Genomic DNA, 20664 nt, shown 5'->3' on the forward strand with positions numbered 1-20664 from the left:
GTAGTATAGTGTGTAATGTTGAGTAGTATAGTGTGTAGTGATGGTGAGTGTAGTATTGTGTATAGTGAAGTGTGTATGGATAGTGTAGTGTAGTATAGTATCTAGTGATAGTGTACTATAGTGCCTAGTGATAGTGTAGTATAGTGTCTAGGGACAGTGAATGTATACTGTGTAGTGATGGTGAGTAGTGTAGTGTGTAGTGATGGTGAATGTAAATATTGTTAGTGTAGTATAGTGATGGTGAGTGTAGTACAGTGTGAGGGAAAAGTAGGTGTAAGTGGGGTTAAGGTTGTTCGGGCAACCAGGAACCATTAGTTACGTCGCGTGCACCCCCCCCCCCTTCTCTCTGGCGGGCTGGGGCGAAACTAGTTCCTGGTGTCCGATTTGTTAGTTTCTACTCCTGGTAATATTGACCTTACCTGGTGTGGGTTGAAGTTTGGAGAGTCACTTCACCTCCACTCTTCTCCTAATCAGGTAGGGTGATATACCAGGAGTATCACTGTTTGTTTCTTTATTTTGTTTGCTGGTTACCAGTAATGATTTTGGCATTTATCATTCTTTTCAATTCTTAAATGTTGTATTATCATAACTATGGGTAACCAGTTTATTTTCTTTTATTTACCAGCTCTGTTCCTGGCGTGGTCTTCCAGGATAGACGCCAGATAAAGGAGCAAGACACATGTTAATAATACTTATTAACATTATTCTACTACTACCGGCCCTTACCTATTCTACTTGTGCTCCATCCAAGTGGTAGGAGATTCCAGAACATCGGATTACCATCTGCCCAGGATAACCTACATAAATAACATCAGAGGAACTATCCAGGGCCATACCTACTCCTACCCAACTACAAGAACTGAAGGCCATTTTTTTTTATTATATTTAAATTTTAAGTAAAATTCTCAATCATTTTTCTTGTTTTTCCTAAATCATTTCTTTATTTATTTATTTTTCCATTAGTTTCTTTTGTTCAGTTGGAAGGCGTTCCACTGACAATGGCGACCTTGCCAGGATCCGACTCTTGAAGCAACATCGTCCTGATGGTTCAACTGGTTGTGAGTATAACATTTAAGATAGAAAAGGGTGAGTTAGTTGAGGTGTCAAGTCATTACTGGTAGTCTGGTTGACTTACCGTTGTTTGGTTCTAAGGTTCGGTTTAGAAGTTTACCTATTTGTTGGACCTGGGGAACTTTGATAATAACCCCTCCTGTGTGAACCGTGTGTGTTTTGCTTAGTGAAGGCTATTGAGCCCACAAGTGTATTCTTCCAGGGAGAAATATTTATTTCATTTTCTACTTTGGGAAGTTTAAAGTGTGCGGACTGTGTCCCTCTTTTGTAACAGACGTTACTGTTAATTTTAAGTAAGTCAGTTGAAGTTGGGTGCTTAATATTTCTTTTTACAAGATGGATTCTTTAGATTTCTGGTTGAAAGCTGGAAAGGAAATGGGATTTACAGGACAAAGCCTTGATAGTTACATTACTGCTAAAATGGCTATTGAAGAGAAAAAAGAACAGGAAAGACTAGCTCGAGAAGAAGAAAAAGAACAGGAAAGACTAGCTCGAGAGGAGAAAAGACTAGCTCGAGAGGAAAAAAAAGAACAGGAAAGACTAGCTCGAGAGGAAAAAAAAGAACAGGAAAGACTAGCTCGAGAGGAGAAAAGACTAGCTCGAGAAGAGAAAAAGGAACAGGAAAGACTAGCTCGGGAAGATAAAATCGAACAGGAAAGGATAGCTAGAGAAGACAGAGTTCAGGCAAGAGAGGTAGCCTTCAAAATGAAGGAAATTGAAGAACAGGCTAAGCAGAGGGAGTTAGAACAATCAAGGTTGGAATTAGAAGCCAAGAAGATAGAACTATCTAAACAGAAAATAGATGAAGGGGTACTAGAATATCCTTCCCAAGAACCTAATATTAGGATGCCACAAATACCACCTTTCTCAGAACAAGATGACATAGCGGCATATATTACTCGATTCGAGAGTACTGCTACTCTCTGTGACTGGCCATCAGATTCTTGGGCTACTAGGCTTGGCTTACTACTGTCAGGTTCAGCATTAAACGTCTATTCCACTCTACCCTCTGATGTTATTTCTAGTTATAGCCTGCTGAAGAAAGCTATACTTCAGGCTTTCAAAAAAACTACTCATCATTACAGGTCTGAGTTTAGACACATTAAAATAACTCCTAATCAAAATTACATGCAATTCTTAACAACACTTTTCAGATTATTTGATTCGTGGATTGAAAGTGCTGAGGTTGACCACGATTTCGAATCTTTACGAGACCTGATGGTAAGAGATCAATTCCTTTCTTCTGTAAACTCTGACTTACGAATATTCATTAAAGAACGAAACATTCATACGGCTGCGGAAATGGCACAAGCTGCTGATATATATGCGTGCGCTCATAATAACTACCCTAAAGAGCGTAGCAGATATAAGCCTGTTGTGCCTAAGCAATCTGAGGGATCCAAACCCTCCGTACCTAAGAATTCCACGGCCTTCACAGTAAAGTGTTTCAACTGTAATGAGTGGGGTCATAGACGGCCCGACTGTCCTAGAAAAAAAGGTGAAAATGTCGGTAAATGTTTCACTGAATCAAACATGAACGCACCTTTTAGTGAAGGTACAGTCAATGGCATGAATGTATCAACCATTCTTAGAGACACTGGATGTTCCTGTATTGTTATCTCAAGTAAGCTTTTCCCTAACCTAGATTCATCACGTTATAAGTCCACTAAATTAACTGACTATTTAGGAAGAAGCGATTCTTTTCCAACAGTCAGGTGTTTCGTTAGGTGCAAATGGTTCTCAGGATGGGTAGATGCCGTAGTTGCCCCGATAACCTCGTGTTCTGTTTTGGTTGGGAACATACAAGGGGCTGCTTTCCCATCTGAGAAGGACTGTTTGGAATTTGGAGTTTCCAAGGAAGGGTTGGAACCTAATATCTCTGTTTCTTCACAGATAGTTCCAGATGAGATTCAGTTGGATAACCTAAATCAGAGAGCTGATGGTTACAAAACTCCGGTAACACCTTTAGTAAGTCAGTCACTTGACCTGGACAACGCAGACACCAGTGGAAAACTACGTGTGGCGCAATCTATACAACTAGACTCAATTAACGTCCTTACCAGAGCTCAGTCCAAGGTAAAACCTATCCACCCATTAGTTCTTTCCAAAGGAAAGCCAATCGAGCTGTCTCATATAGATTTAGAGGGTCTTCAAAAGACTTGTCCTTCCTTAGAGGAATCTCGGAAGTTAGCCTTAAAAGGCAAGGTGACCCAGAGAAAGAAATTTTCTTACAAGTTTGAGTTCAAACACGATCTTTTGTACAAGACTATAGTGTCTGCGGACAAACCCAATGACGTTGGTCGAAGCCTGTTAGTCATTCCGCAGGATTGCCGTGAAACCATTTTAAAGATTTCTCATGACTTGCCAGTCTCTGGCCATTTTTCACATAGGAAGACCTATAATAAAATCAAGGACCTATATTTTTGGCCTAGCATGTCCTCTGACATCTATAAGTACTGCAGATCATGTCACGTATGTCAACTTTCCACGCAGAAGGGTAGAACTAGGAGAGTTCCTATGGTAAAGATGCCAATTTTCTCAATCCCTTTTGCAAGGGTTGCAGTAGATATAGTTGGTCCTATCACACCTCACTCATCAGGAGGTCATAAATATATTTTAACTATGATTGACTACGCGTCCAGCTTCCCAGAGGCGGTACCCTTAAAATCCATTACGTCCATAGAAGTCGCAGAAGCCTTATTTGCTATTTTTTCACGTGTAGGTATACCTCGTGAAATTCTGTCGGATAAAGGGGCACAATTCACTTCAGAATTAATGGAACACGTTTATCAACTTGTGGGTATTAAACCTCTTTTCACTACACCTTACCATCCGATGTGTAACGGAAGAGTGGAGCGACAACATGCCATCCTAAAGTCGATACTAAAAAAACTATGTATTCTTAAACCAACGGACTGGCATAGATTTTTACCATGTGCTCTTTTCGCAATGCGCGAGATTCCAAGTGATTCCCTTGGTTATTCCCCTTTTGAATTGCTTTATGGGAGACAAGCTCGTGGTCCACTATCTATTTTGAATGAACTTTGGTCCAAAGATATCAAACCTGAGGTTCAAAACAGCTATCAGTTTCTTTTAGATCTAAGGGAAAGGTTGGAAGAAACCGCCGATTTGGTCAGTAAAAACCTAGAGATGTCTATGGAAACGTACAAGACCTATTTTGACCATAAAAGTTCCAAGCGTACGTTTAATGTTGGTGATGAAGTTTTAGTTCTCCTACCTGACAAATCCAACAAATTGCTAATTACATGGCGCGGACCGTATAAAGTAGTGAAGGTCTGCAATAAGGTAGATTATATCTTGGATGTCAAGGGTAGAGAGAGAATGTATCACGTCAATATTTTGAAACGGTACCATAGAAGAGAAGTTAATCTTTGCGTAAATGCCTTTGACGAAGATACTTCTTCTTTCAGCTTGGATACAAGTGGTGATTCGTACGAATGTAGAGTTTGTATTATAGATGACGAGTCTTTTACAGAATCGAAGGAACTACTGGATATCTTAACGCATGATCCCTCACCAAAGAAGTCAAATGTCAACATTAACAACGACTTGTCAAATAAACAAAAGTCTCAAGTAAGTGCCTTAGTAAATTCATTTTCTGACGTATTCACAGAGGTACCAGGACTTACCACCACTATTGTACACAAGATTGAATTGTCGGATCATGAACCAGTAAGGCGGAAAATCTACCCTGTTCCCGTTCACTTACGGAAAACTTTTGATAATGAGGTTGACAAACTATTTAACTTAAACATCATAGAACCTTCGAAATCAGCTTTCTGTTCACCAGTTGTTATGGTTAAGAAACCCGATAATTCTTACCGACTGGCACAAGATTTTCGTTATTTGAATACTATAACTAAATGGGATGCAGAACCCATGCCAGTAATTGATCATGACTTGTATAAATTCCATGACTGCAAATTCTTCTCGGAATTAGACATCTCACAAGCATACCATCAAGTGCCATTACACCCAGACTCGAAACCATACACTGCTTTCCCTACTCATAGAGGTCTAATGCAATACCGCACTATGCCTTTCGGCTTGGTTACCGCATGTGCCACGTATATTAGGCTTATGAGAATAGTTCTTTCTGATCTAAAGAATGTATCAGTGTATTTTGATAATATTTATATCATGACAAATGTCTGGGAAGACCATCTAAATACACTAGCGCTTGTTTTGAAAAGACTAAGAACTCATGGCCTTACAGTTAAACCACAAAAGTGTTTTCTTGGCTATCATAAGGTACAATACCTTGGGTTCATTATCTCTGATAACAACTTTTCACCACTTCCTAATAAGACCAAAGCTGTTTTAGAAAGTACGTTCCCAGCTACCAAAAAGTTATTAAGAAGTTTCCTTGGATCTGTAAACTTCTATAGAAATTTCGTACCAAATCTAAGTAGCTTAACTTCAGTTCTTACAGACTATTTGAAAAAGGGTGTCAAGGAACCTCTTAGTTGTTCTGAGGAAGCCCTCCAAAGCTTCGAAGAAATTAAGAGGATATTTTCAAACCCCCCTGTCCTAAAATTACCAGATATTAATAAAATATTTTGTCTCCGAACAGATGCCTCCCATTCTGGACTCGGGGCTGTACTACTTCAATATTATGAGGAGACACCTTTCCCAGTATCTTTCGCCAGTAAGAAGCTTCTGCCCAGAGAAGAAAGATATTCCACTGTGGAGAAAGAATGTTATGCTTTAGTATGGGGTATAAGTAGATTTAAATACTACCTATACGGTAAACCCTTTGTGCTTGAAACAGATCACAAGCCACTGATGTACTTGGAAAACTTTAAAGGGTCAAATAGCAGACTCTTGAGATGGGCTCTGGCTATTCAGCCCTATAAGTTTAAAGTCATTTATATTTCTGGCTCTGAAAACCACTTTTCAGATTGGCTGAGCCGAGGTTGTAGTTAGTTCTTTTCCCTCTGTTCGTTGACTTATTGACTCCGTCCATAAGTTTTGGAAGGGGGTATTGTGAGGGAAAAGTAGGTGTAAGTGGGGTTAAGGTTGTTCGGGCAACCAGGAACCATTAGTTACGTCGCGTGCACCCCCCCCCCCTTCTCTCTGGCGGGCTGGGGCGAAACTAGTTCCTGGTGTCCGATTTGTTAGTTTCTACTCCTGGTAATATTGACCTTACCTGGTGTGGGTTGAAGTTTGGAGAGTCACTTCACCTCCACTCTTCTCCTAATCAGGTAGGGTGATATACCAGGAGTATCACTGTTTGTTTCTTTATTTTGTTTGCTGGTTACCAGTAATGATTTTGGCATTTATCATTCTTTTCAATTCTTAAATGTTGTATTATCATAACTATGGGTAACCAGTTTATTTTCTTTTATTTACCAGCTCTGTTCCTGGCGTGGTCTTCCAGGATAGACGCCAGATAAAGGAGCAAGACACATGTTAATAATACTTATTAACATTATTCTACTACTACCGGCCCTTACCTATTCTACTTGTGCTCCATCCAAGTGGTAGGAGATTCCAGAACATCGGATTACCATCTGCCCAGGATAACCTACATAAATAACATCAGAGGAACTATCCAGGGCCATACCTACTCCTACCCAACTACAAGAACTGAAGGCCATTTTTTTTTATTATATTTAAATTTTAAGTAAAATTCTCAATCATTTTTCTTGTTTTTCCTAAATCATTTCTTTATTTATTTATTTTTCCATTAGTTTCTTTTGTTCAGTTGGAAGGCGTTCCACTGACATACAGTGTCTAGTGATGTTGAGTGTATTGTGTCTAATGCCGAGTGTAGTGTGTAGTGATTGTGAGTGTGGTATTGTGTCTAGTGATGGTTGGTGTAGTGTAGTGTGGTGATGGTCAATGTAGTGTAGTGTGGTGATGGTCAGTGTAGTGTAGTATGATGGTCAGTGTAGTATAGTGTGTAGTGATGGTCAGTGTAGTGTGTGGTGGTCAGTGTAGTGCAGTGATGGTCAGTGTAGTGTGTGGTGGTCAGTGTAGTGTAGTATGATGGTCAGTGTAGTATAGTGTGTAGTGATGGTCAGTGTAGTGTGTGGTGGTCAGTGTAGTGTAGTGATGGTCAGTGTAGTGTGTGATGGTGAGTGTAGTGTATGGTGATGGTGAGTGTAGTGTATGGTGATGGTGAGTGTAGTGTATAGTGATGGTTAGTGTAGTGTGCAGTGATGGTGAGTGTAGTGTTGTGTGTGGTGATGGTGAGTGTAGTGTGTAGTGGTGGTGAGTGTAGTGTGTAGTGATGGTGTGTGTAGTGATGGTGAGTGTAGTGTGTAGCGATGGTCAGTGTAGTGTGCAGTGATGGTGAGTGTAGTGTTGTGTGTGGTAATGGTCAGTTAATGTAATGTAGTGTGTAGTGATGGTGAGTGTAGTATAGTGATGGTCAGTGTAGTGTGTAGTGGTGAGTGCAGTGTGTAGTGATGGTGATGGTGTGTGTAGTGATGGTGTGTGAAGTGATGGTGTGTGTAATGATGGTGTGTAGTGATGGTGAGTGTAGTGATGGTGTGTAGTGATGGTGAGTGTAGTGATGGTGAGTGGAGTGTGTAGTGATGGTGAGTGTAGTGTAGTGTGTAGTGATGGTGAGTGTAGTGTAGTGTGCAGTGATGGTGAGTGTAGTGTAGTGTAGTGATGGTGAGTGTAGTGTAGTGATGGTGAGTGTAGTGTGTAGTGAAGGCCAGTGTAATGTAGTGTGTAGTGATGGTGAGTGTAGTGTGTAGTGATGGTGAGTGTAATATAGTGTGTAGTGATGGTGAGTGTAGTATAGTGTCTAGTGATGGTGAGTGTAGTATAGTGTCTAGTGATGGTGAGTGCAGTATAGTGTCTAGTGATAGTAGTATAGTGTGTAGAGTAGTATAGTGTATAGTGTGTAGTGATGGTGAGTGTAGTATAGTGTCTACTGATGGTGAGTGTAGTATAGTGTCTAGTGATGGTGAGTGTAGTATAGTGTGTAGTGATGGTGAGTGTAGTATAGTGTGTTTACCTGGAGAGAGTTTACCTGGAGAGAGTTCCGGGGGTCAACGCCCCCGCAGCCCGGTCTGTGACCAGGCCTCCTTAGGTCAGTGTCCCAGGATGCGACCCACACCAGTCGACTAACACCCAGGTACCCATTTTACTGATGGGGAACATAGACAACAGGTGGAAAGAAACACGTCCAATGTTTCTACTCTGGCTGGGAATCGAACCCAGGCCCTGACCGTGTGAAGCGAGAGCGTTAACCACCAGGCCACCAGTGATGAGTGTAGTATAGTGTCTAGTGATGGTGAGTGTAGTATAATGTCAAGTGACGGTGAGTGTAGTATAGTGTCTAGTGATGAGTAGTATAGTGTCAGACCCCCAAAAATACACTTACAAAAGCTCTTACATAACTGTTCAAGTTGAACTGTTCAAAACTCAAGGTACCACTGTAATTGTATAAATAATGTGAACATACTTGTGAACACGTATTAGACTGACCAGCTGGACACATATTGCATGAGTGACAATTTGTGTACTCTGGAATACAGTGGACCCTCGATAATCGTTGGGCTCGAGAGTTGTAAATTTCGGAAATCATAGCGGTATTTTCGTAAAAACATGGGCTCGCTAATCGTAGATTGACTCACAAATAGTAGTTTGTCCGGGACGTGTACGCACGCTGTGAGCCGGGGCGGCCTCCCTACCCAGCCAGTGTGGCATTGTTTACCAGTGAGCGAAGGTCCCCTCACCTCCTATGAAATACTTATTACATAATATTCCATTCATTTCAGTGCTTGCAAGTACTAAATAAGCTACCATGGCCCCAAAGAAAGCTCCTAGTGCCAAGCCTTTAGTAAAGAAGGTGAGAAATACGATTGAATTTAAGAAAAACATCATTGAACAATATGAAAGTGGCGTAAGTGTGGCCGAACTGGCCAGGATGTATAACAAACCCTATCGTGTATAACAAATCCATCGTGGCCAAGAAAAAGGAAAGTGTGGATAAACAAGAAACAAATAGCAGGAGATAGTATTATGACATCAATTATTTGTGAAACTGCTAGGCAGTTGCACGACGATCTGGTAAGGAAATTGCCTGCAAATAGTGATGTGAGTGAATTTAAGGCCAGCAAAGGTTGGTTTGAGAGATTTAAGAACCGTAGTGGCATACACAGTGTGGTAAGGCATGGTGAGGCTGCCAGTTTGGACCACAAAGCAGCTGAAAAATATGTGCATGAATTCAAGGAGTACATAGAGGCTGAAGGACTGAAACCTGAACAAGTGTTCAACTGTGATGAAACAGGCCTCTTTTGGAAGAAAATGCCAAAGAGGACCTTCATTACACAGGAGAAAAAGGCACTGCCAGGACACAAGCCTATGAAAGACAGGCTGACGTTCATGTTCTGTACTAATGCTAGTGGGGATTTCAAAGTGAAGTCGTTACTATTGTACCATTCTGAAAATCCCAGCGTTCAGGAAAAACAATGTTATGAAGAGTAAATTGTGTGTGTTTTGGAAATTTAATAGTAGGGCATGGGTCACGAGGGACATTTTTGTCGAGTGGTTCAATGAAGTGTTTGGCCCTAGTGTGAAGAATTACCTCCTGGAAAAGAAATTGGATCTCAAGTGCCTCCTAGTAATGGACAATGCACTTGCTCATCCTCCAAACTTGGATGACCTAATTTTCGAGGAGTTTGGGTTCATCACAGTAAAGTTCTTGCATCCGAATACCACTCCTCTCCTCCAGCCCATGGACCAGCAGGTCATTGCAAACTTTAAAAAAACTCTACACCAAAGCAATGTTTCAAAGGTGCTTGAATGTGACCTCAGACACTCACTTGACCCTAAGAGATTTTTGGAGAGAACACTTCAACATCCTCCATTGCCTAACCCTTATAGGTACGGCTTGGGAGGGACTGACTACCAGGACTTTGAACTCTGCTTGGAGAAAATTGAGGCCAGATTGTGTCCACAAGAGGGATTTTGAAGCTTTTGGGGCTGACCCTGATGAGCCTATGTCTGTTGTTAAATCTATTGTGGCACTGGGGAGTTCCATGGGGTTGGATGTGAGTTTGGAGGATGTGGAAGAGTTGGTGGAGGACCACAACGAAGAGCTCACCACTGAGGAGCTGCAAGAGCTTCAGCAGGAACAGAAACAGATCGCAGCTCAGAATCTTGCTGCAGAGGAGGAGGAAGAGAGATGTAAGAAGTTGCCTTCTTCAGAAATTAGGGAGATTTTTGAAATGTGGGGTAAGATGGAAAGATTTTTGGAGAAACATCACCCTGACAAGGCTGTTGCAAGCCATGTTGGCAACATGTACAATGACAAAGTCTTGGCCCATTTTAGGGAAGTGTTAAAGAGACGCCAGAAACAGAGCTCTCTGGACATTTATTTTGTGAGACAGGACTCCAGTCACTCTCAAGCTGGTCCTAGTGGCATTAAGAAACAGAGAAGAGAAGCAACCCCAGAAAAGCACTTGGTACCTGAGGTGTTGATGGAAGGGGATTCCCCTTCCAAACAGTAACTAATCCAATCTGTCTCCTCCTCCAGTCTTCCATACACTAAGAAGAATCGCCAATAAAGGTAAGTGTTACGTTGTCAATGTTTCATTCATCACGTCCCATTGTATTGTTTATGTACTACATCTATATTTCATGTAAAAATTTTTTTGTTTTAGTACTTCTGGGAGTCAGGAACGGATTAATTGTATTTACGTTATTTCTTATGGGGAAAATTTATTCGAAAATCGTAGATTTCGATAATAGTAACGCCTCCAGGAACAGATTAATTACGATAAACGAGGGACCACTGTATTGGCAAAATTTGGACATTTCTGCTACTTTAAACCCAATTTCAAACTACTTTCAGTTCTGAAACCAATCATAATCATCTCTATTTCTGTAACATATCCTCCATCCTATCAAATGCGAACAGGAAACTGAGAATACAACTGTAAAAACCATACGAAAATACACCACAAATTCACTGTTTTGAACCAAAAACACAGTCGCAGGTTTCTTTTTTTCCCCACTGCGCACTGCTTGCTGCAGGATTCATTTTACAATGTGCACACTTACCACACAGACCTATTCTCTCATATCTACGCCCAAATTTATCACTCACAGCTTATGTGAGTGAGTCGAGCTCAACACACAGTATTACGGACCCAATGGCAATAAGTCACTTTGACTTTCTTGGGTTATCCTAGGTAATCTACACTTATGCTGCTAGGTATGATAATGTATGTAACTGCATTTATGTGTACCTGTACCTGAATAAACTTACTTGCAACACCGACTAAGAGCTCAAAGCTGTAGTACTATGGCACCCACCTAAAAGGGTTATGGACTATAAAGGCCCGAACATTGAAAATCTTGCAAACATATTTTAAGCACAGACCAACAGTTGGTTTGCTCAAACCCATATATAAATGGACATTATAAAAAGACATTTCCTGACAGATTTGTATGAAAACATTATATAAACCTACCCCAAATTAAACAAAAAATTCTTTCATTTGATAAAAAATTCACCATATGAACCCAACCCAAAGGAAGATTATGCCCATATTTTTTTTAATATCCTCTAGTTGCTTTCAAATTCATTTTAATAAGAAGGCAGAATCAGATAAAATAGCTTAAAGTGTATTAAATTGATTGGGCCTTCAGAAAAATCTCATCAGAAAAATATCACGAAATCGTACTGACACAATTGCAAACAAACCATACCAAGGGTGGGGTTGGATCCCGCGGTCAGAGAGTCTAACGCGACGGTCTGGAGTTTTGAGACACTCTGACCGTCGGATCAAACCCTACCCGTGGTATGGTTTGGTTACCATCGGTGGTTTGAACAATAATCATACATAGTGTAAATTACCTAGAATACCCAAAAAAAAACTCCATGGGGTTAGTGGAACAGAATCCTTCCTGTGTAAGTCACGTGTCGTAAGAGGCGACTAAAATGCCGAGAGCAAGGTGCTAGTAACCCCTTCTCCTGCATACATTACTAAATTTAAAAAGAGAAACTTTCATTTTTCTTCTTAAGTCACCCTGCCTTGGTGGGATGTGGCAGGTTCGTTGGAAAAAAAAAAAAGGTTGGAATCAGACAAATTTATTTTTTTACCTGCCAACACAAACTACAGTACAGCCTCTCCTCACTTAGCGACGTACTCAGTAGCGACAAGACAAGTCTGATTTATGACCAGTTCTGACCAACATGCTTAGCTAAACAATGTATGTTAGAGCTATTTCCTCTATTGTTTATTATAATACATATGCAGTACACTACTGTATAAACATTTAAAAATACGAAAAACGTTATAAATGGTGCAAATGTGACATAAAAACAATATCAAAGATGGTTGACAGAAACCCACTACCATTATAGTCTGCTCCTTGCTTACCTGGAGGTTACCTGGAGGTTATTCCGGGGATCAATGCCCCCGCGGCCCGGTCCATGACCAGGCCTCCCGGTGGATCAGGGCCTGATCAACCAGGCTGTTACTGCTGGCCGCATGCAGTCCAACGTACGAGCCACAGCCCGGCTGATCTGGCACTGACTTTAGGTATCTGTCCAGCTCTCTCTTGAAGGCAGCCAGGGGTTTATTGGTAATTCCCCTAATGCTTGATGGGAGGCTGCTGAACAGTCTTGGGCCCCGGACACTTATGGTGTTTTCTCTTAGTGTACCAATGGCGCCCCTACTTTTAATTAGGGGTATTTTGCATCGCCTGCCCAGTCTTTTACTTTCACAGGGAGTGATTTCTGTGTGCAGATTCGGGACCATTTCTTCCAGGCTTTTCCAAGTGTAGATTATGATATATCTCTCTCTCCTGCATTCCAACGAGTACAAGGTCAAGTGCTTCCAAGTGTTCCCAGTAGTTAAGGTGCTTGACAGAACTTATACATGCAGTAAAGGATCTCTGTACACTCTCTAGATCTGCAATTTCACCTGCTTTGAATGGAGATGTTAACGTACAGCAGTATTCCAGCCTAGAGAGAACAAGTGATTTGAAAAGGATCATCACTGGCTTAGCGACAAATTTTTTTACAAACGTGGTCTTAGGAATGGAACTCCGTCGTTAGGTGAGGAGAAGCTGTATTATGCAAGTTACAAATCCCTTACCTTGTGCCATCCTTTGAGAGGCCACTTGCGACGTTTAAGTAGGAAGCCTTCAAATTTTCGTGGGACCAGGTCAAACCTCTGTCCTTCTTTGAGACCCTCAAGAATTTCCCATTCACCTTTCTTGCTTCCTGCAACATTATAAATAACATTATACTGCATGTGTATGTGAATATCTATATATATATAAACGGTAGCTTTTTCTAACACACTAGCCATCTCCCACCGAGGCAGGGTGACCCAGAAAAAATACACTTTCACCATCATTCACACTATCACTGTCTTGCCAGAGGCATGATATAACAATTTAGATGGCCATTTAAACAGAATGTATGCTTCTCTAAACAGCTGTATCTATCAAAGATAATAATTTGATGAGATGTGCCATCTGTTATTGGAGATTTTACAGAGATCCCTTACCAATTCTCCTTGTTACAGAATCAATTTTTTTTTTTTCAACAAATCAGCCATCTCCCACCAAGGCAGGGTGACCCAAAAAGAAAGAAAATCCCCCCAAAAAAATACTTTCATCAGCACTCAACTCTTTCACCTCACTCGCACATAATCACTGTTTTTGCAGAGGTGCTCAGAACACAACAGCTTAGAAGCATATATGTATAAAGATACACAACGTATCCCTCCAAACTGCCAATATTCTTAGAGCTATAAAAATCCCAGTTCTAAACAGTGTGAGAAATGGCAGGAAGCTAGAACTGTTGCCATCTTTCTCTCTTAAATGCTTAGCGCTGTACAGTCTAGCCTCTAGCCTACATACCTTGGAGTTTGTTCAGTGAAGGAACCCACACAAAATTCCATTCACAGTCATACTGTAAATTAAGTGCATTGGGTAAAGGTATCAACTCATTATGAGAGCTGAGGTGTCTTAAGCAGATCTGATCTTTGATGGCACACCAGCATCCTCTAAAAGTTATGAAAAACTAATCTAAAAAAAGTAAACTACTGACTGTGCCAAGTCCTGCCTACACAATCTTGTTTAAATACCAATGAAAAAACTGTAGCCAAAAAAACTATTTTGTTCCATTCCCTCTAAACATTCAAACCACCTTAACCCTTCATTAGCCCTCAGGGAAATACTTTAGAAACCGCGCATCTCCTCCTAATCTCCAAGCTACGGATTCTCTGCATAATATTCACATCACACACATTGTCCTCAGATACTACACCTCCACTGCCTCCAGCATGGGAAGACTAATTTACACTCATAATTTGAGGTGGTACATGAAGTAGGTTTTCCTCTCCCAACCCACTGGGTCTATAAGTTGAGTGTTAAGGGAGGAACATTAAAATGGTATAAAATACCGACAGGTTGTTAGGCAAGACACATATGCAACAGTTAGGTCAGACTTTGGAACAATGCTCTTCTCCAGACTGAGGGACTGGCCACCTCAAAACTTTAAGGGTGATGGACTGATTACATCGTCTTCAAGTCTCTTCTGCTTCTATCAACTTTTCTGTACTCGACTGAAGAAGCCTACTGTGTAGGCGAAACGTTTCGAAATAAAGATACCTAACTGTTGCATATGTGTCTTACCTAACAAGGGAGGAACAGTTCCTCCATCCTGCACTGCCATCCACACTACTTACTGTTGTAGCCTGGAAGGGTTGTATGTGCCACTACAACCATTCATAAAAATTTTTGCATCTTTTAGTCATCCCATTTCATCTCAGGCTATTAACCATGGTACTCAAGAGGAATGCTAATGAGCAAAGAATAAAATAAGCATGAATCTTTGAGTATCCAAAAAAGAGAGCTTTAGACATTATGTGCAGTGGCTCACATACGATGGAAACTTTTCACTCTTTTGCTCTGAATCGTCCATTTGTACAATTAAGAGACACTGAGAAGAAAATATAGAGCTTGAGCAATGACTATTGCTGATAGTCAGCTGCTGAAAATAACAACAAAAAGGTCAAAACAGCTGTCAATGAATGTGTAGGCTGAGGAGAAAACAAGCAAAGCTGCCTAAATTATAAGACACAAAGTCCTATCCAACTATAGAAGTGTGTGTCAGGAAGAATAGCCTGAAAATGTTAAAAGGTGCTATAATAATAACAACAATAGGTTTAGTGGTGAGAGCAGCATGTCATGGGACCACCTGACTGTGAAAAGTCCCCTGCTGAAAGACAAGGTCAACCATAAAATTTATGAGGGGTAAAAAGGTGAGTGGTGCACTGAGGAATCTGTGGAGATGAGGGGTAAAAAGGTGAATGGTGCACTGAGGAATCTGTGGAGATAAAGAATGTCATCCATGGAAGCAAAGAGGGGAATGTATGAGAGTATAGTGGTACCAATGCTCTTATATGGGAGTGAAGCATGGGTGGCGAGTGCTGCAACAACTAGAAGGTTGGACACAGTGATGTCGTATTGGAGGACAATGTGTGGTGTGAATATTTTGCAGAGAAACCGTAGCTTGGAGATTAGGAGGAGATGAGGGGTTTTTAAAAGTAATATCCTGAGGGCTGAGGAAGGGTTGAGGTGGTTCGGACGTTTAGAGGGGATGGAACGAAATAGAACGACTTGGAGGGTATATAAAACTGTAGTGGAAAAAAGGCAGGATAGGGGTCATCATAGGAAAGATTAGAGGGAGAGGGTAAAACAGGTTTTGTGTGCAAGGGGCTTGGACTTCCAGTAAACATGGTTTTTATGACGAAGTGCTGTTGGAGTGTGAGCGAAGTAACATTTATGAAGGGATTCAGGGAAACCGACATGGCCGAACTTGAGTCCTGGAGGTGAGAAGTGTTGCGCTCTGAAGGAGGGGTGGAAATATATTAAAGTTGTCGAACTGTAGTACTGGCATGCCTTTGTCAAGACAGTGACGGAGTGAGCGATAATGAAAGTGTTTCTTTTTCGGGTCACCCTGCCTTGGTTGGAATTGGCCAATGTGTCGATAAAAACAAAGAAGACAAAGCTATGTCGGAAGGACTTGCATTAGCAAGCAAGAAAAATTTATTTGCACACCTGGCGTTAAGGCACCAAAGCATCACCTCAGCTTGGTTTTATGCACAAATGCAATAAATAATTTCAAGGAAACCCTATGCTAATTTATTGCATGAAGACTCCCTGTGTTTCACAAAGTTAAAACAAATCCATCTGCCTGCAATCTGGTAGTCTTCCAAGGAAGCATGGATAACTGAGGCCAAGTTTGGTGAATGTTTCAAGAATTATTTTATTCCTATAGTCAAAAATCTACCTGGCTAGTAAGAACCTTGCATTCATGACATCACTTCACTCTTGAAAATTCCCATAGTCATCCTAGAGTCTGTTAAGTAAAAAGGACATGTGCAACTAATGCAACATTTTTACTGTGACAACGTTTTGCTCTTCAGGAGCTATATCAAGCTGTTGCAGCTTGACAAAGCTCCTGGAGAGTCAAACATTGTCACAAGGGAATGTCACATTGGTTGTACACATGTCCTTTTACAGAACATATTGTCAGTAATTCTACCAACATTATTACATCCTCCAGTCTTGCAGTCTGTGGACTCAGTGTCAGGTTTTTTTTTTATCACCCAATATGATGTTTGTGACACAGCCACATGCAAGTTAATAGAAAAACTGCATGAACAGAGACCAGCTCAGACTCTTGAGTACCAGAGTTCTGAGGTAAATTTAACATTGCAGATGCACTTAAGCACATGAAGGTGTTAAGGGATGAAGTGCCCCAATCTACCTTGGATGCAGGCTGGGATAAATCATAACCTTCTGTAATGAATATTTTTTTCTAATTTTACTTCAGTAAATAATCAGGTTCAGGAAATTGACACTGGCAAGAAGCATGAAATATGAGGTGTTTGTAGATATGCACGATGATGATGATGTAAAGGAATGGTTAGAAGAGAAGGATGAAAAACTGTCTGCAGAAGAGTAGTAATGGTAGAATTACCAACAAAATATTAGTTAAAAGGACACAGATGCAATTAATGTAGCAACATTTCATTTTTGTGGTATATGATGTTTAAATTTTTTGAGATGGAGTAAACAACAATACACTCCTCACTGAACGTCCTGCCTGTTAAACGACTATGCGGACTTACAATCAGCTCTCCGACCAGTCAGTACTGAATGCTGTATGAGAACAGTGGTCAAGGGAGAGCTAACTAATGAAGATTTAACCCTTTGACTGTTTCCGACGTATAAATACGTCTTACGAGCCAATGTTTCTGACGTATTTATACGCATAAATTCTAGCAGCTTCAAATCAAGCAGGAGAAAGCTGGTAGGCCCACATGTGAGAGAATGGGTCTCCATGGTCAGTGTGCACCATATAAAAAAAATCGGGGAGCCAGTGGTGCATTGTGGGAATGCCATTTCAGTTGTCATTTTTCAGCATGTCTAGCGGTAAGAAATATGTGATTCCCCAGCAAATCTGGGACTCTTCTCTTCCCAAGTGATGCTCTAACACAGATGGAAGTGTCAGTGAAGATCAATTTCATGATTTGGAGGAGTTTGAGACCAAAAGCAATGGAGGAGGAGGAGGGGGAGGAGGGGAGGAAGAGGAGGAGGAGGAGGAGGAGGAGGAGGAGGAGGGAAGGAAGAGGAGGAGGAGGAGGAGGAGGAGGAGGAGAAGAGGAGGAGGAGGAGGAGGAGGAGGAAGAAGAAGATGTAATAATATTGTTCCCTTGAAGCAAGAAAAAAAAAAGTCCACCCCATGACAGTGACAAGATAAGGGGAGATAACATCTGATAAGAGCTGACTTTGATGAGGGTAAAGGAGGGTAATATTACATGACCATTGCCCTCCCTTTGTTTTTGCTGGTACACAAACATTTCTGTCTGTCTATTTGTCTGTCTGTCAAGCTCCCTGTCTGTCCATCTAGCTCTCTGTCTCAGAGAGAGCCACAAGACTGTGTCATCACGTTTACTCACATCTTCAAGCAGAGTATAGCACTTTGTCTGGATTTCTTGGGTTATCCTAGGTAATTTACACTATGTATACTTGTATTTATGTGTACCTGTGAGACAGAGATAGGCAGACAGATAGAAAGAGAGACAGATTGAAAGATATAAAATGAGGGAGAAAGATAATTAGATAGAATGGAGGAGGGGAAGCAGCATCCGACCCCATTGTTTTGACAGGCGGTAGGGTAGTGACTAATGACACAATATGTCACTTTGACAGCTGCCGACTCCTGACTCAAAACAATTATAAGCCACACACTCGCACACAAGGAGGAGGAGGAGGAGGAAGAAGAAGAAGAGGAGGAAGAAGAAGAAGAGGAGGAAGAAGAAGAGGAGGAGGAAGAAGAAGAAGAGGAGGAAGAGGAGGAGGAAGAGGAGGAGGAAGAGGAGGAGGAAGAGGAGGAAGAGGAGGAGGAAGAGGAGGAGGAAGAGGAGGAGGAAGAGGAGGAGGAAGAGGAGGAGGAAGAGGAAGAGGAGGAAGAGGAAGAGGAAGAGGAAGAAGAAGAAGAATTGTTTGTTTGTTTTTGTAAACAAGTTTTGTAAACAATATATTGATAATTATGTTTGTGTGCTTGTTGTGTTGTATACAACGAGTGTATATATATACATTGCACCTTACTTTGGTCTCATAGGCCACATAAGTTATGTGAAAAAATAAAATAGTGAAAAAAACAAAAAACCTTCAATTACAAGTAAACTAAAGTTTACCGGGTGAGCGGCAGTCGCCGCTGTTGCCATACGCGGCTCATTTTCTGCAAACTTCATGGCTCTATATCTCGGTAAGTACCGATGGCAAAAATTTTTTTTTTGGACTAAAACACTCAGAAAAATAATCTTAACATTTTCATAAGAAAAAATAATTTTTTTTTTTTTTTGAATATTTGGCGACATAGAATGACAGTTTCAGAGAGGGACCTGAAACAGTCAAAGGGTTAATAGATTTGAAAGTGCGGAAGAACTTGGAAGAAGAGGAGGAGGAAACATCGGTAAAAGTACAGAAGTAGTTCTCAAAAGTGAATGCAGAGCAGAACTCGGTCATTAAGTATGGAGTGCCTGTACAAGGGTTGGTCGACTCAGTACCTTTCATTTCTTAATAACCAAGGATTACTAAGACTAACACTCACTTGTCTTGTGGGAGCTATTAGGGGATCGACCTGCATCTTGAGATTCGGCAGATAGGCTGTTGGTGTCGATACTCTGGTCCTGAAACACAAGAAATCTTAATTGTGTGTGTACTGTTCCAGTCACTTCAGTGTGTCTTTTTATTCTTTAACTATTTACCATTAATTACCTCTAATATGTTAACATATTAACAGTATACTGCATGTTAAATATTTTACTTATTAACCCGTAAACGGTAAAAACGCATATATACGTTTTTTCAACATTTGAAAGTATGTAAAAAAAGTAGATCTTATTTTTGTTTTTTTACATTTGAAAATGTGTAAAAAAAACGTAGATCTACTTTTGTAGCACTACACATGTGAACGTAGATCTGCTTGGACCGTTTATGGGTTAATAATGAATACGTACATAAAACTGTATCACTCTATACATATGTCTAGTTTTAGTAGTCAGTCAGCATTAGGAATATTCAGTCCAAAATGCACCTAATGTTAGTGACTTTTGTACTTAACAATATTTTATTACATGTATACTACAGTTTATATACTATGCAAAGAAATAGTGTAACCATTGTCTGAAGATACCTTGAAGCTCATTATGGTACAACTTTCAACCCAAAACCAAAAAATCCCAGTTCAATCCTGGGCAAGGCAAGTTTCCTAGTACAGGAGAGACCCTGCATATACAGCACTTTTTTGGTGTCCCACGTTTTTCTTGGCTTCAAATTTAGTCATTTTCATTATCAGTCATTTTTCATTATCAATCATTTTTCATTATGGAACAATGGCTCAACTGAATGCCAATGAAAACATGGAGCACCAAAAATAAGCAGTGTATATGCAGGGCCCTCATGCTACTCCTAGATATATATAGTATCAGAAAGTTAGCCAGCTAGTATTGTGCGTCACATCCTGGGAAGAACACAAAGATCCAAGGGAAATATGCCACAATGATTCGCTTTCTTAGGTCACCCTGGGTTATTAGCCTCTCAAGTTTTTAATCTGAACAATTTCTCCTACATTTAAAGAATGTAAATGTTTTGGTATCAAGAGATTTGTTAAAAGTTGCAATGGCTGGTGTATTCACAGGATAATATATAACAGGAAGTCACCAACTTATAAACTCCCCAATATAAATGGACTTGGACAACAGTGACTGGAACAATACGTAAATAACCACAAACATAGGAGAGAGAAGCTTTTGATGACGTTTCAGTCCATTTTGGACCATTAACAAAGTCACACTAACAGAAAAGACAGAGCCAGTATATGCAGGCGAGCAGACAGGGACAGGACCAAGAGAGGAAGTAGCAGTAGAAGCAAGGCTGGAAATGGAGGCAGTAGTACTATAAAGTAGGGAGAGTGGTTTATGTGGGATAAGATATAGTAAGGGGGAGTGAAGGGTGTGTACGAATGGTATATAATACCGACAAGATGAGAGTAAGACACATGTGCAACAT

The 20664-nt window shown here is 40.7% G+C and overlaps 1 protein-coding gene across 2 annotated transcripts in view; it reads right to left on the bottom strand.

The window, feature by feature from the left end:
* The window catches only part of LOC128701709 (oxysterol-binding protein-related protein 3), a 347084-nt gene that overhangs the window by 311499 nt on the left and 14921 nt on the right, over positions 1-20664 (bottom strand). For both annotated transcript variants that reach the window (XM_053795571.2, XM_053795569.2), the window contains exons 3-4: positions 19205-19283; positions 13164-13291 (exon numbers count right to left, since the gene is read on the bottom strand). In XM_053795571.2, coding sequence (XP_053651546.2) covers positions 13164-13291; positions 19205-19283 — 207 coding nt within the window. The remainder of the gene's footprint in view (positions 1-13163; positions 13292-19204; positions 19284-20664) is intronic.

The sequence above is a fragment of the Cherax quadricarinatus genome, chromosome 96, assembly GCF_038502225.1.
Source record: "Cherax quadricarinatus isolate ZL_2023a chromosome 96, ASM3850222v1, whole genome shotgun sequence".
Lineage (NCBI taxonomy): Eukaryota > Metazoa > Arthropoda > Malacostraca > Decapoda > Parastacidae > Cherax > Cherax quadricarinatus.